We start from the raw sequence: 16422 nt of genomic DNA, 5'->3' as shown, positions 1-16422 counted from the left end.
TATTTCTGCCGTGAAGCAGTAATGCGTTTCCGTTTGAAGGGTGGGGCAGCCGTTGTGACTATACTGAGACCTTATATCTCAAGGTGGGTGGCGCATTTACGTTGTAGATGTCTATGGGCTCCAGTAACCACTTAACACCAGGCGGACTATGAGCTCGTCCACACAAATAAGCAATAAAAAAAAAAATTCACTCTCGCTCGTCCTAAATTGTATCTTTTCTCTCTAACCGTAACGAATCTGTTATGGGTTAAATTTTAGTCTCAACGCACCTAAAGAAGTCTCACTTAAAAAAAAAAAAAACAGTTTCTAAAAAATCCAAATTCAATTTATTTCATGTGCTTAGCGGAGAACACGCGGACGCCATCTTGCGTCGAGGCTCGCGCGTATTTCGTCAACAGCGCGTTGACATTTAACTTTTCTGTTGCATAACATCTGAAATTAAGTGATTACTAATAAACTTCACAAGTCTCAAAATATTATATCATAAAAAAAATGACCAAAACTCTTACACCATGATTACCCAATCATCATTATTTTTATTATTCATTATCATTATCATTTTTACTATATTTTTACATATTCATTATCATTTTTATTATTCTTCAGTGACCTTGTAAGCTATGGTACTGCGACCCACTGAATTTCTCGCCGGATCTTCTCAGTGGGTCGCGATTCCGATGTTTTATCCGATAACTTTAACAATTCGAAATAAATAATAAAAATTTCGATTATGATTTGCATAAATCATTTTAGATAAGTCATTGATGTCCAGCACTGCTAACTCAATTTAAATGACTTAATAAACTATGAGTGAATTAAGCTTTTGGGAGGTGGACCAAAATGTCTCTCATCACAAATCAAAAAGCGTTTGTAAAAAAGTAGGAGAGTTTTGAACCCATCTAACTTTTAATATTGGTGGTGGGACATTTTGTGAGCCCGCATGGGTGGGTACCACCACCCTGCCTATTTCTGCCGTGAAGCAGCAGTAGAACTCATGGCTTCAGGTGGTTGGCGAAATTTACGTTGTTCATGTCTATAGACTCCACACTTAAAACCAGGTGGGTCGTGAGCTCATAGACCTATTTTCACAATAAAAAAAAAAAAAAAAACTATGAAACTGTAAGACTTTTATATCTTCCACGACCTCATACTATTTAAACATTACCACTATAATTATATTGTTTAATCTATACTACTAATATATAAATCTAGTGGTTTTTACGGATGTTCCGTTATAACTACTGAACCGTGCATCCGATTGACTTGAACCTTGGTATCTATGCAGAAAATACATGTACTTAATGGATAAGCTAATATTTATGAGTGTTGGACTCCCTAATAATAATGACAATAAATAATAATGTTAATTTTAAATGCCCAGCGAAATGGACGAGTACGGCTAGTTAAATAATAATTACATTGTAATTGAATAATCTTGATTAATTACAAAATATTGGTGGATGGGTAAAGCACTTACTGTACATACGGTGATATCTCATCAACAGTCCACTTGGCCTTCGTTTGGAACAACACCTTGAAGCGTTCGTTGATCTCATCAGGCAAATCTGTCTCCGTGAATCCCCATATCAAATTCGGACTACTATTTCTATCTATTATCGCATACCCGGCTAAGAGAGATTCCTAAAAAATACATATACTCGGTCATATATCGACATATTGTTACGCGCGAGTCGTTTCTATATTTTTCCGCTCTTTGATAATAGATGGCGTTACACTTGTCGAGCGTTCTCGATACTACTAGCTCTTTTGATATTCGGTTCTGATATTCGAAGACAGATGGCGTTACTCTTACCGGCGTAACAATATGAACTAATAATGAGAATGACGTATCGATATCCCAAGCTGTTACAATGTGAAGTGACTATAAATAAATGTTAATAATATCCGTGAGATAAGCGTAATATGTTAGTCTATTAGTACTTAACCATAGATAAAAAAGCTATTTAATTTTGGCAAATCGCATTAGTGAATCTGCTGCTGTGATTCGCGGTCCTAATTATAGCGTGTAATTAAAAAAAAAAAGTTAATAACCATATTTGGTATGAGCGATATTTTTGCAACTTCATAGGAGAGCCATTTAAAGTTTAAAATTTAGAAAAAATATCGTAACAAAAAAACTTCTTCGGATATTTGAATGGGGTAAACTTAATTGAAGTTAAATTAAAAACATCGAACTGTTGATGCTTATACCAAATAAAATGGAAGTTTAATTACAAAGATAAATGTCGCGTATTAAGCGAAATTACGCTTAAACGAATTAGCTTTTCGCCCCTCGATATGATTCACACATTACGCAGTGGCGTAGATGTAAATCATTTTAGAAATCGATGAAGGATGATCATAAATGGATGGTGAATTTAATACTATATTTATGATACGGCATATTAAAAAGAATGTCGAACAATTAAGAATACACTTATCGCCCCACTGCCAATGACTATTGATTCCCGACAAAAACCTTTTGACATAAATTCGTAAGGTTTTTCTATGCAAGGCCGTGTTTAACGAAATAGTACTTGCTCAATTCAGTCATTTATCTAAGTGAAACAAAAAAAAAGGGAATATCTTTAAAAAAATACTTACCCTGCGAATAGTGTGGCTTCGTTAATGAGAAAAATATTCAGCAACACTCTTTACTCTTTATCTGAACAATCCAATTTAAAAAAAATATGTATCCATAGATATGACTTTTAATTTTTTGTAGATGTTGGCATTATGAAAGCTTGATGAAAAATTGACACAAATTACACGTGAATATTTTTTCGGGAAAAGCTATACAAACTGATTTTGCCAGTACTAATCGTAGTAACAATATGAGCTTTTATTCACATTAACTACTTTCCCCTAAATTTTTAATTTCACAATACGGGGAGTCCCCCGTTATCTCCATCAGTGTTGCCAAATGAAGGAGCTTCCCAAAAATACGTTTAAACGATAGAATGTGCAATCACCTATGCATTTTTATAAGTTTCAAAGTCAAAACTTGTTAGGTTTCAAACCGCGTGAGAGTAAAATCGCGTTAAAGAGATACCGAGTAAATAGGGGGATAAGCGTATGTACTTTTAGTTTTCATAAACACGCAATGTATCGAAATAAAAGCGCCAACTCTCCATATATTATATGATATGCTGAAAATAGACAAGGATATGTGCTTCCACCAGATTTATATCATGGAGCTGTCTATACGTACGTCTGTTGTCATGCCTTCAGGTACAGAGTCACTCCAAGCCTGCAAGAACTCTGCCAAATTGAATTTCCCTGCGCTCTTCAACAAAACTCTCGCTAAGAACCTGCAAACTTTATCTTCTTTATACTCATAATACTGTGTGTCTTCCAGAACAGATTTTTTCGTGTAAAATCTAAACATTCCCTCCAATATTGGTTCCGGAACTAAATCTTTGAGGCTTTCCAGCGTTACTTCTTTCGATATCTTGTTCAATGGCCACGAATTTTCTTCTATTAAGTCAAGCATGTACGATAGGACCCGAAATTCGTAATCAAACTCGAGTAACCTATAATAACCCTCTATATTAATAGCTTGTATCCTTTCTAACTCTTCATCCAATTCAGCCCGCGACGCCTGAACTTGGTCAAGCAAACTTTCATGGTTTAAAAGCTCCGTTTTGTTTACGGTATACTCCAACTCAGGACCCTGATATTTGGTGCTTTCGAGTAATTTTCTCAATTTAGAGAGTCGAGGCTTACATGGCTTCAGTTCATAGTAAGTAAAGAATGTGTTAACTATGTCTTTATGTTCTATTCTCCTTGGCGTTCGACCTTCGTCCGAGTCTGTAGATTTATTTAAACTGCTATTAGATTTATCTAACGAAGTATCCGAATCTTCCATAGAATTGTTCTGAATCGTTTCATCTAAGCCAGTAGATGCCGAGAACAATAAGTCGGGTAGTAATAGCAAGCTGTTTGACGTTTCGGCTTCTTTGACATCATAAGTCTTATTTTCTGTACATAGTACAACGCTTTCTTCAGAATCTCCTGTGAATGTGGTTTATCTTTTAGAATTGAGGCCTCGTGTCTCTGATTAGCAGCAAAGTAAAAATAGAGGCTGGTGAGTTAGCACGAGTTATATCTAAATCGATGCCTCCAATGAACACTACGCTAACTCCAAATTCGTAGGTTTACAGGAGGAGCGTTTAAACGAAAAAGGTCGATAAAGTAAAAAATCGAATTTGTAACAAATTTACAGTATTATAACGCATTTACGTTTGATTTTTGACTTAACTAATATGTGTTTTTGTTCTGTTAAGTATTTAATTTATTGTGCTGTATTCTCTAATATTCCCTTATATATTCCGCCAACAGTGAGTAGTGTTAATTGGAGGCATCGAAATAGGACTTTATCGTTGTGCATCTATCATTTCTACACAAATGAAATTGTGAGAATTTAGAGCCGAGAAGTCAGCGACAGGCAGAGGCTTGGATCTGCCCCTGGCAATACTGACGTCCATGAGCGACAGTAAACAAGAGCAATAAAAAAATAAAAATAAAACTTGAGTAAAATATTATTGGCATATTGCACCTTTAAAAATTAACTGGTTTCCAGCTTCGATTTCTTTCAAGAGGACGTCGTCTAGTAACATTAATCGTAAATTATCATTTTCCTTGTTCTGCGGGGGAAATCTCAAGATTTGAGATACTTCTGTCAGCTCAGATTCGTGTAGCTTTGCAGTCTTAATGATTTTCCTTACGTCTTCCGGTGTCCTCGTTTCATTTTCACTGAAAATGATGAATAGATATATTATATTGTCTGCCCGTCTGGAGAATGTGACCAAGCCAACACTAAGTTTAGCACAAAATTACATAAAATATCTCAAGTGGACCCAATGATTTATTTGTTGGTAGAGCGTAACTCAGGAACTAACTCAGAAAGTACTTCTTGTAGCCTGAGCCTGAATTAAGCAATATAAAAAGGAATGATTTAATATTTAATTAGATTACATACACAATTATTATAAAAGATTACTTAAATACATAATATAATACACAAATAACTATATAGTAGACAAATATGTATAACATATTTATAATCAAATTTGTTGTCAGAAAACGAGCGCGATTGTGTAGAAATCGTATGGTAGGTACAAATGCATGCGTCGTCGTCGCAATCTGGGGACGGGAGCTGTCTAACAAGTCAAACTACAAAATGATGTATGAAACAAAATTATGCTTGTAAATAAAACTTAAAAAGTAAGGAATTAAACATCTGTTAGCGCCTCGCAGTTTTTAATTGCCCCGCTAACATCCCCAAATACTTAATCTAATATTTACACAGTACAAAATCGGATCTCACCCATGTACCTACTGATCAGTTTTCAGTAAATAAAATTATTAAATTGATAAGAATAAGAAATCTTGTGTGATCTATGGTTATTAGTACATGCTGAGAGCATGCGGACTTTTTGGCGGGAACGCGAGGAGTGAAGTTGTGTGATTTGTTTTATTTTGTCTATTTAGTGTTTCTTCGGGTTTAAATGTGTAATAATGGTGGTTTATTAACTGTTTAATATCTGTGAAAGTGCACAAATGTGGAAAAATGAAACAAAGCCGCTGGACGTAACTTCTCGGGATCCTCAGAAAAGTCCACTGAAAAAATCTTAGTAAATGACCACCATTTTACTGAGATTATATTTCATCCCATTTTATTTCATTTAATTTCATCCCAGTTGATGAATGTCTCAAATCAGTCGTCTTCATTTAATTTTACTCAATAATATCATTTTTCATAGGCTTGGCTCTGGCTTGGTAGGCAGCGGCTTGGCTCTGCCCCTGGCATTGCTGAAGTCCATGGGCGATGGTAACCACTCACCATCAGGTGGGCCGTATGCCCGTCTGCCTACAAAGGCAATAAAAAAAAATCATAAAAATATGAATATAAATTAAAATAAGACATGACTTAAAGGTCTCAGTTACCAGGTCATAAAATCCCTTAAAAAAAACTGAGAGCATGCTCATTGCTGTTCTGTTGTCACTTTGACAGTTAACGTCAACAAAATTCCTTTCAATGAATGAAAGTTCGATTTAATCTTAGTGATTCCGCTGCGTGATTGATAAGTCACGTTTCTAGTTATAGTTTAGTGGATTTAGTGTTACAAATTAAAAACGAAACGAAAATGTCAATATTCGGTGATATACTTAACAAAAATGAGCAGAAAAACAACCAAGCGAGTGCGAATTTGTCGCCTTATCTGAATTTTGATCCTCATTACATACCGAGGATGCAACCAGAGTTCTTATATCCTGATGACAGTCACATGGCTTCGACTGCAAGAAGATCGAACGTGGCTCTGCCCATCATCGGGATGTCTTTTATGACCGGTTCAGGTAAATTTGGCAAATGTTGACAATCTTAACCTCAAAATTATTTACATAACAAAGTTCACATTTTTAATTCAGTGTCATTTTGCGAGTTGTAATGCTAAGTTTTATTTACAATAATTGAGTCGACTATTATCAAAGCCGGCAATCTGACTTTTGGACAATGATTGGTAAATCAGAAAAACGAATTATTGACTTTGTATTCCATTGGCAGTCACAAAACTCTTCGGAACGACATCTTAGATAAATAACAGGTTAACTATTAACCTTTATTTAATGCAGGTTTTGAACCGTATTCTTTGAAGGAGACGATTATATTCAAATCAATCTGAATTGACATATCATTAAATTTTTTTTGTCCAAATGCACAGATTGCCACCTTTGATAATAGACGACTCAATTATAGTAATATTTGATCATGCTTGGCTCTAGGCTGCACTAGCACAAAATCTCTCATGAGTGAAGGGATTTATTATGTACCAAATTAAATTAGAACTTAATTTGGTAAGTGATCTTTTGAATTGTTCTATAATAATTTGTAATTCAAGCATTTAAAATTTTCTTCGTAATTAAGGTCATGTTACATGATGGAAATCTGTCTAGCCACTAATTATGTACAGATAAAGGGCTCCCATCCGAATCTCGAGCTACTATTACTTCCTGTAGTAGTAATTCACATTTTATTTTTTGCATCTATCTTTCTCTACTCTTTTACCTAATTCATAAATGGAATAGTGTCTTTTGAGCTAATCTGTTACTTTTACTGTGCAATAAAAAAGTATAATTTTTATGTCACAAAACATTAAAATAAACCTATTGTTATTCAGGTTTAGGAGGTATGGCAGGATTATATAAAGGACTCAGAGCTACAACTCTAGCAGGTCAAGTCGGGAAAGTGAGAAGGACACAAGTAGTTAATTATGTTATGAAGCAAGGTAAATTTCAATATTGTGCAAAGTTTAAGATTCTGTAATTCTTTATACCATTAACAGTTCAAACTGCTAACTTTCTTATCAATGAACACCATTTCCCAATACAACGTAGAATTTTAATGAACATTGGGAACATCTGGATTAAAACGATGCCTCCAATGAACACTACACTAACTCCAAATTCATAGATTTACAGGAGGAGCGTTTAACGATAAAAGTTGATAAAATCTTTATTATTGCAGATATATTTATGGTTTTTTTGTGTAACTAACTGATTTACTCTTGCTTCGAACCCCATCAATAATGATTAATTGTAATACTTTTAACATAGTGAAGCGATTTGTGTGAAAAACGAAAATTTCAAAATTTTGAGTTAGAGTAGTGTTCATTGGAGGCATCGAAAAGAAACTGTAACCTCATGTGTAGATTGGAACTCAGATAATACACACAAAAGAAAGTACATATTCATACTTTACAGTCTGTGATAAGTGCATAATATCAAACCAATACAAAAGTGTTCAACTTTGCCTTTGGTTTTAAAAAAATAATAAAAAAACAACTCTGGCTTAAAAAAATTAATAAGCAAATGATTTCACATTTGCTTATTAATTTTTTTAATTTTTTTATCATCTCAAGCTTATTCCTTATAAATCAGTAGCTTCTATTTAACAGGAGTTTCGTAAACCAAATTATTAACTTTGTTTAAATTTATTATTTTTTAAATTTTAGGTACGACTACAGGCTGCACACTTGGAATTATTGCATCGTTTTACTCATGCATAGCCCTTGGGGTAACTTGGCTTCGAGACAAAGAAGACACAGCAAACACTTTCATAGCAGCCTCAACCACTGGTATCATTTACAAAAGCACATCTGGTCTTCGTTCAATGGGTCTTGGTGCAGCTACCGGTCTTACATTAGCAGGGATTTACATATTACTAACAGATAATGATAATATATGGAGCAAAGCTAAATATAATAGATTCTGATCTAACACCTGTCAGGAATATATACATAATGTTATGTTTGTCTTAGGGGAATTATGCCAAAGGATCTCTTGGTCATTCTAGGTCTTATTTGCCATGGCCTGGGTGATTGAATGTGGTTCTGTCTTGATCGTATCACTCCCGTGTTGAGACAGGAGCACATAAGATGTTATAATTTAAATAAAAAAGATGATTTGAAAAATTAAACTGTATTTCATTTTCGTACATACCTACTAATATTTACATGAAATTTTATTTATATGTATAGTAACTCTTATTTCAGGAGGTAGTATACAGAAGTCAGTTTACAATTTTAAAAAAAATTTTAGAATACTTCCAGATTCAAAGTAATTTTTTAACTTATTTAAATCATTTAGTGTGGATATGCTTGTGAAATATCTATGGTAAATTGAGCAAAAGTTAACCACTAATAGGCATTCAGCAACCAGTAGGCCATTCTTGTAAAGGCCATTTCCTTAGAATTTTTGGCACCAATCTTTTTTTAAGAGTGCAGTTTTTGTTTATTTCTAATTTACAATTACATAAGAACTTGAAAAATAAATGAAATATATTCTATATAAATAAATGTTTTTGTTGGAGAACACTGGTTCATAATGCTTACTGAATAAGGCAGCTTTACTTTCTGCAATAAAATTTTGTGTATTGACGTAATAAATCTTATCAACCATTGAATTTATAATTAAGAACTCGTGCTTCAACAATTCAATAAAAAAAGAGATAATATTTGGAGGAGCCCATTCCACATTCTTATCATAAAACAATATTATTGACAAACTTAACGTACCTAACTTACGGAAAACATCGAATTTAGAAATTTCTTTTCATTTATATTTAGCTTTGTTAATTTCTTTTATTAATATCAATCAGTAGGTACCTATACATAAAACAGACATTCACATTTTCATATAATTTTTATTGTAGTAAGATTTGATATTATGGCCAATTGATTGTACATCTTATAGTTTTTAATGTTAGCCTCTAACTATCACGATTTTAATTTTATATTTTATTACGAATTGTAAAAAGTGATCAGAAAATATATTTGCTGAAATTACAAATATCTGAATTAACCTTAATGCTAACAACAATCAAATGATTATATTAAATCCCTTACGAATTATCTAATTTACCTCCATTATGAATACGTAACACAAATCAATCGTACAGCAAACATATCGGGTGGCGTGCGATTAGCATCCATTACAGAAGTACCTACTTACTAAGTACATTGTTGTACATAATTAATTTGTAAAAGTTTTATGACGAATTTGTCAAATAATAGGCTCATTACACTTGGCTGAATTCAGACGACTGAATTCAGCCAAGTGTAATAAGCATTAAGTAAGATAGTCTACTGAATTCAGTAGCAAGGATGGTTTCTGGCTGACTGAATCATTTAAAAGCCTAATTAGAAACGCATTTAGGAAGGTGTAATCGCATTTAGTTACTGAATGGCTTCATTCAGTCGTCCCATAGCTCTCCGTGCGTAAGGACGTTATAGTTTGTTTTTGCTTCCGAATAAAAAGTATTAATTTCGGCCGCCTTTATTTAATGTGCCAGACATTTATAAAAAGCCCGACATGTTTCAGGGATAGTTTTTGTCATCAGGGGTTGGGATATTGAAGAACTAAATTTTAAATCTTGATACGAATTTCCTGTTGCAAGAAATCTTAATGTTACAACCAATCTTTCTTTTGGACTTATACTATCGTAGAATTAGATATGTAATGATAGACTATCGTAGGACAGTATCCTGCTTTTGAATAAAAGGTGTCACAAGGTTTAATATTAGGTCAAACGAGATCGAATCCATTTATAGACAATTTTTGAAGTCTGCTGGTTCTAAATCACTCTTAATGTCCATATTTGCTAACATTCCGCACAGCAATAAATATTTCTTCACCGGTATTCTTGTTTTTTTTTTTTTTTGAGAAATTGAAACAAAAAAAAAAAAAACTGTTGTTGTCTAGACAATACTGGGGCCATCCTCTTACGCGCACGACACGTCTCACTTCGTCGCGTTTAAGCTGACAATTGATTCAGTAACTGAATTTAGAACAGTGTAATCAGAAGCTTCTAAATTTGCTTCTGAATTCAGTCTACTAAATTCAGCCAAATGTAATAAGCCTTTAAGCAAAACACTTAAGTGCCAACGAGAAAATTACGTATAATGGCAGTAGGCATTGCAGTGAACTGAGGCCGTTTTCCAATTACAGCAGTAATTGGAAAACTACCATTAAGTAATGGTTAATTACAGAGCATAATGCGACTCAGTGACGCACAATGCCGAATTATGCTAAAGCTTAGTTGAGCATTATGCCGCATAATGCGCTCTTGTGCTGTAATTGGAAAACGGCCTGAGACTGCCTCTTTTCGCTTCTGGACTTGCTTTTCAAACATTTCAATAGGAATACTATTTTCTCCCTCTAGTGATTCTAAAAACGCAGTTATAGTTATTTTTTGATGTGGGTCTCGATTATTTGTAGCTTAATGAAATATACAAATGGACACACTTAGCGGTAAACGAAGCACTGGTTTTTTTAAAGTATTCACATGAGTTCTGTTGAATTTAGGTAATTTTTTTTATTCAAGAACGTAGAACGCCGTAGTCAATGTAATTTTAAATATGCCGTGGCCTTATTCGAAAACAAATAAATGGGCACAATTAAAGGTTATCGTAAAACCAATAGGGACGTTCAAAAGTGTACCAAAGTTTTAATTGTTAAAAAATAATTAATCAGTATGGGCGCCAGACGTTAAAAGCTATTTTGAGCTTGGAATCTAAAACAGTTCTGGCGAGACAGCCTGCTCCTTAAATCTGTCTAATTTACGAATAATAACTTTTTATTTTATTAAAACAATATTTTCGTTTTTATTTATTGTCACGCGCTTTATCGCACAGAGACAATCAATACATTATTTATTTGGCGGTACTATGTTTTTTTTTACAAAAAAATCTGTTCAATTCTTATATTCTTTTGAATCAAATTATACATTTAAAATATATATTGTGTTTTACAACATACATAGGTTGCGATACACACATCTGTGTGAACAAACGAGATAAGATTATAATTAAACCTACATAAAGAACCTTAAGCGATCTTCTCAACGTTATCAACCGATCTTCAACAGTAAACATATATACTAAAATAGGCAAACCAATTACATAATTACCTATGGATGGAGTCGAATTAATATCGTGATTTAGTCATCTGGCAATGATATCGTTAATGTTTTTGTACCCAGAAAATTTGTCTATACAGCCAAATTTGTCGAGATAGTTTTTGGTAGCGAGGAAAAGCCATATGTCAGAGAATAAAGCCAAAAAGTGCAATGGAGTCTCCGAGGTAATATTATTTGCAAATAATGCATGCATCAACAATCCGGTAACATCTTCTAATCAGTGGTAAATTTTATATGAAAAAAAGGGACAAAATGTATCTGCATTATTAAATGAATACATTACTTTTTCTACAGTACAGGATTGTCATTTAATTTTTCCTTTGTTTGCTATCGCATTTGCATTGTAAGTCAAAATCAAAGATGGGTGGACGAGCTCGTGGCCCACCTGGTGTTAAGTGGTTACCGGGGCCCACCTTGAGACAAAGAGTTATAAGCTCTCAGTTTTTACAGCACAAACAAGTAAAAGTTTAAAGGTCAACTGATTTTAATCAATAAATTTGGAAATTAGTGTTTCTACTTAACATCGCTTGTTACCTATAGGAAAGAAATGTACTTTAGCACGTTTCTATATTTGGACCGTTTATTTTGAAAGTGGTGTAAGTCCATTTTTTTTTTGTTTCGAGAAAATTAAAGGTTACTCTATATTTCGATGCCTCCAATGAACACTACTCTAACTCAAAATTTTGAAATTTTCGTTTTTCACGCAAATCGCTTCACTATTTTAAAAGTATTACAAATTCATTATTAATTGGGTTCGAAGCAAGAGTAAATCAGCTAGTTACACAAAAAAAAAACCATAAAATCTTTATTGTTGCAGATATATTTATCAACTTTTTTCGTTTAAGCTCTCCTCTTGTAAACCTACGAATTTGGAGTTAGAGTAGTGTTCATTGGAGGCATCGATTTGTTGATTTAAAAATACAGGCAAATCATATGAGGTCTGGCTATGCCACCTACCTCTGTCAATTGGACTTACACCACTTTCATAATCGATGATTATGCAATTTCATTTACTAACCGATTTTAAGTTGTACAAAACATGGGACTTTTTTTGAGAAATTAAACACGGACTAGTTATATATAAAAAAATTACATTAAATTAAGCATGAATTACGTGATAGCTCATTTTTCTCAAAAATGGACTTACGCCACTTTCAAAACGGTCCATTTAATAAGTGAAAACTGGAAACGTTCCTTCGCTAATCTTTATTTTGTCAAAACTATTTGCGCGCGACCTCTAATGCGCCGATGATGTTATTTTCGAATCCTTCCAGAAAAATAAAGTAGTCACAAGTGAGTTTGACAAAACAACGCGTGACCACGCATAGAATAAAGAAAATCTTAATTTTTTCTCTAACAGTTTATATATACTAACAGTTCTGAATCTCAAATGATATCACTTAAGAACAAATTTTAATAACCTTTAATGTTTACTATACTAAAGATAAGATAATATATAAAAAAAATATATATATGTATAGTTGCAGTTCTTAACATGATCAAGTCTTCCTCTTTCTATATTTTTAGTTTGATGATATCATTGCCAGAGTCAGACTAACATAAACATTCAAGTGCTCATTAACAAACATATTTTAAACTTATTCTAGATTTCATTAATATCAATATTCGAATCAATATAATAATCCAGTATCATGTAACATGCTGCCCCATTGTTATTGTCATACCGCATGATTGTGTAGACTATTGTTTGTTCTAGAAAAAACTATGGCCATAATAATTTTCATCATAATTCAGATTACTGTTGTGTTTTTAATTTACTTACCCTCTTAAAAAATTATAGAATATTGATACCTGTGTAAATGGAGCAGCATGAACAATATTATGCAATGAACTTGATACTGGATTCTCAAAAGATAATAAAATCTATCTATCTATAGTAACATGCATCTTTTCATAATTTTCATACACATTTAACTGACTGTAAGTTTTCAAACTGAATTTTGCAGTCATTGCTGCAACCTCTCAGCTCCGAGGCGCAGCAGTGTCTATGTCACGAGGCTGCATTCAATATAGATTTCATGTCATCAGGCAAAACACAGTTCAGATCATCAAGACGTCTTGCCAACAACGTCTTTGTATTGTCAGGCACTGGGGGACTACTTTTCAACACCTCCCTGAGTTTGAGGACCATATCAACAATTTCAATTTCTTTCTTCCCTTTAGACCATTGCTTCAGGTCACTACCAGCTAAAGCTTCAAGCTGCAGTGCTTGTAGCTTGTTTGTCAAATTATTGTGTCTCTCGTGAAACCAAGCACTGAAGTTTGGGGTTTTGAAAAAGTTTCTGTACAATCCTATCCAGTCACCTTTAATGCCAGTCGTTAATTGAGGTCCTGATTGCTGTAACATAGCAAAGAAGTCTTCCGGGTTGAACGGATTGGGTATAGGAGGTGCTCTAAATGGTGAAATGTTTTTCTGTAATGGCATGAGTGATGCCATATACCTCTCTAGAGGAATCATAAAGCTTTGAGTCAGTTCTAGTAGATGTCTTTTGACCATTGCAGTCTGAACTTCCGAAGGCCTTTCAGTACGGATTCCGTTGTGAAGTTTTTTTATAATTGCTTTATCTTTTTCTAAGAATGCTTTGTACTGAGTGTATACACCTGGAGCAGTGTCAAGTAGTTTCAAGTTACCAATTTTTTTCAGCTTCGTTTTTATAGAAGTGACGTCACCAAGTTTTATGGTGTGGGGCCAGTGTTGCAGTGTTTTTGTGAAGAATGGATTAGTCACACCCAGTATTACACAGGGGGGGTTGAATTGTTTCCTTGTGAACTCTCTGAATTCACTGTCATGTATTGTGAAATATGGTCTATACTCTGCTGAATATGGGAGAGGTTGGATTAAATTTGTCAATGCTTGGACCAACGCAGAGCATTCGGTTGGCGAGCTAGCCATCACTACAATTGGCTCAGCAGTCAAAACCAATTCCCACAGTAAATGTAAATGTGAGATTAAGCTAGATAAGGCATCAAAAACATTAACATCCTGTAAAGAGGCAACAACATGAGGTACATTGTGTGATTGAATTTGTTCTGCAATGTCTGACCTTACAATTTTTCCAGTTTGTTGATTAGGAATGTATGACTGAAACACAGTGCCCAACACTGGCAGCAGTACATTTTGGCCCGCCTTCAATGAAGGCCATCTATTTATATCATGACAGGCAGCTTCCAAGCTACTTTCACCATCTTCGAAGTGTTTTGGAGCTATGAGTTGAATAACTTTGTAGAACAAATTGATGAAAGGCAGTCGGCTCAGCAGGATTATGCTCTTTTGGAAGTAACCTCTTGGTAACGAAGAGTCCTTGACCTGTCTAAAGTAGACGAAGCCCCAGTAATGTGTTAAATCAGCGCGAAGTGTGGGCACGCTATCTTCGTTGTATGCAAGTTGTTGTGGTGTCAAGGACATGAATGAGCGAAGCCGCACATGAAACTGGGTGTCCCCCATACATCCTGAATTGGAATCCGGAAACGCCAAATAACAAATATTGCATTTTTCTTGATCAGTCAACGGTACTCCGGGTGGGAAGACACTTTCCATTGCTTGACCAAGCTCTAAGTCGAATGTTACTACACATATACAATGCAACCATTCCGAAAATCTATTCCAAACATTTTGAAATTCCTTTTCTTCAGCCGACACTTCGACGCCGTAATTATGAATGCTACTAGCCATGGTCGATTTTTGGATCACGCGTCACAACACAGACATTTTCAATCATAAACTTTACACGAACACTTTCATTATTCAACATTAAACATTGGGTTAGGATACATTTTTTTGTCAATGAAAAGACGAAAACAAGCACTCTAAAATCAAGAGCTGCTCTCGCAACAGCTGTTCCGCGCAATATGGCTGCGCGCGCCAAAACAAAAACTTGTTAAGGTTATTAAGATTTTTTCTAAAGTCCCTTTATATGTATTAAAATTATTAATAGTGAACTCACCCATTTTCCATGATTTTTCCAGTTCTATATTTAAGTATCAGCTAACCTCCTAAGTTTAGTTAAAACTGCTTGTATCCCATAGTATGATTCAAAACAACTTTTTTTAATCGTTGTCGTTTATTTATCCCTTGTAGGTTTCCTACTTCAGTGGTATAATCTATCTCAATCGTCAGTTTGCGTTTTGTTCGTCATCCAAAGATATGTAATTCATTTATGTATGTTTTTAAAGAGCGCTTAGTTTTTAACACGCTTTCATTAGCTAGACCTATATTGATGTTACAAAATATTTCAACGTGTTTTACGCAAATTTTCAAACGTATGTAGGATTAGAAAAAAACATAAATTTTTCAGACGTTTCCAATGACCTAATGTACGAGTATGACAATACCTACAATATTTTTATCCTGTTTGGATTTAAAAATTGAATAATTTTTACCTCTATTTACAATTGAAACGTGATTTTTTTATTTTTTTATTTATTCCTTTAGTTGACGGAATATAAATTTCTTAAATCATTTATCAATTATTATGTAAAACTTCGACATTAAGGCAGTTGCGGGAAGCACATGGACCAGAACAGCTGAAAATAGAAGCTTATGGAGGCAGTTGGAGGAGGCCTATGTCTATAATAGACAAACAGACAATAACTAATAATAACATAGGTAAAAAAAAAAAAGCTTCCAAAAAAATTTTTTTATTAATATTAATACCACTACTTACTTAAAACATAGTAAAAAAAAAAAAGAAATAATTATTGTATATGTAAAAAAAAAAAAATGTAATTGTCTGAATAAAGGCTTGATTATTATTATTATTATGTAAAACTTAGCAAATAAAAGTTGTAGCAAATAAAAGTTGTTTGCTGTTATAGCTTCATACTTCATTCCTATCACTTTCCCACTTTTAAATATAATCTAGGATTACAGTAGATAAAATGCTGGAACTAAAAATGAGCTACATAACATTTGAATGATCAGC

At 33.8% G+C, this 16422-nt stretch overlaps 3 protein-coding genes across 3 annotated transcripts; 1 reads left to right on the top strand and 2 right to left on the bottom strand.

Moving 5' to 3' along the window:
- Nucleotides 1-303: 303 nt before the first annotated feature.
- On the bottom strand, nucleotides 304-15831 carry LOC101741204 (sister chromatid cohesion protein DCC1). Its single transcript, XM_004925289.5, has 5 exons — nucleotides 15445-15831; nucleotides 4559-4755; nucleotides 3212-4014; nucleotides 1478-1641; nucleotides 304-432 (listed from the first exon to the last, which is right to left on the bottom strand). Exons 1-5 carry the CDS (start codon nucleotides 15453-15455, stop codon nucleotides 327-329), a joined length of 1281 nt encoding a protein of 426 aa, XP_004925346.1. The 5' UTR covers nucleotides 15456-15831; the 3' UTR covers nucleotides 304-326.
- Nucleotides 5986-8479, top strand: LOC101740917 (mitochondrial import inner membrane translocase subunit Tim23). The gene is made up of 3 exons (XM_004925287.5): nucleotides 5986-6360; nucleotides 7182-7289; nucleotides 8016-8479. The coding sequence occupies exons 1-3, from the start codon at nucleotides 6150-6152 to the stop codon at nucleotides 8273-8275; spliced, it is 579 nt and encodes a 192-aa protein (XP_004925344.1). The 5' UTR covers nucleotides 5986-6149; the 3' UTR covers nucleotides 8276-8479.
- LOC101741059 (protein DENND6A) lies at nucleotides 12671-15451 on the bottom strand. Its single transcript, XM_004925288.5, has one exon. It carries the CDS (start codon nucleotides 15171-15173, stop codon nucleotides 13491-13493), a length of 1683 nt encoding a protein of 560 aa, XP_004925345.1. The 5' UTR covers nucleotides 15174-15451; the 3' UTR covers nucleotides 12671-13490.
- Nucleotides 15832-16422: the final 591 nt, after the last annotated feature.

Source organism: Bombyx mori, chromosome 20, assembly GCF_030269925.1.
Source record: "Bombyx mori chromosome 20, ASM3026992v2".
Lineage (NCBI taxonomy): Eukaryota > Metazoa > Arthropoda > Insecta > Lepidoptera > Bombycidae > Bombyx > Bombyx mori.
This window is presented reverse-complemented; position numbering and strand designations above follow the sequence as displayed.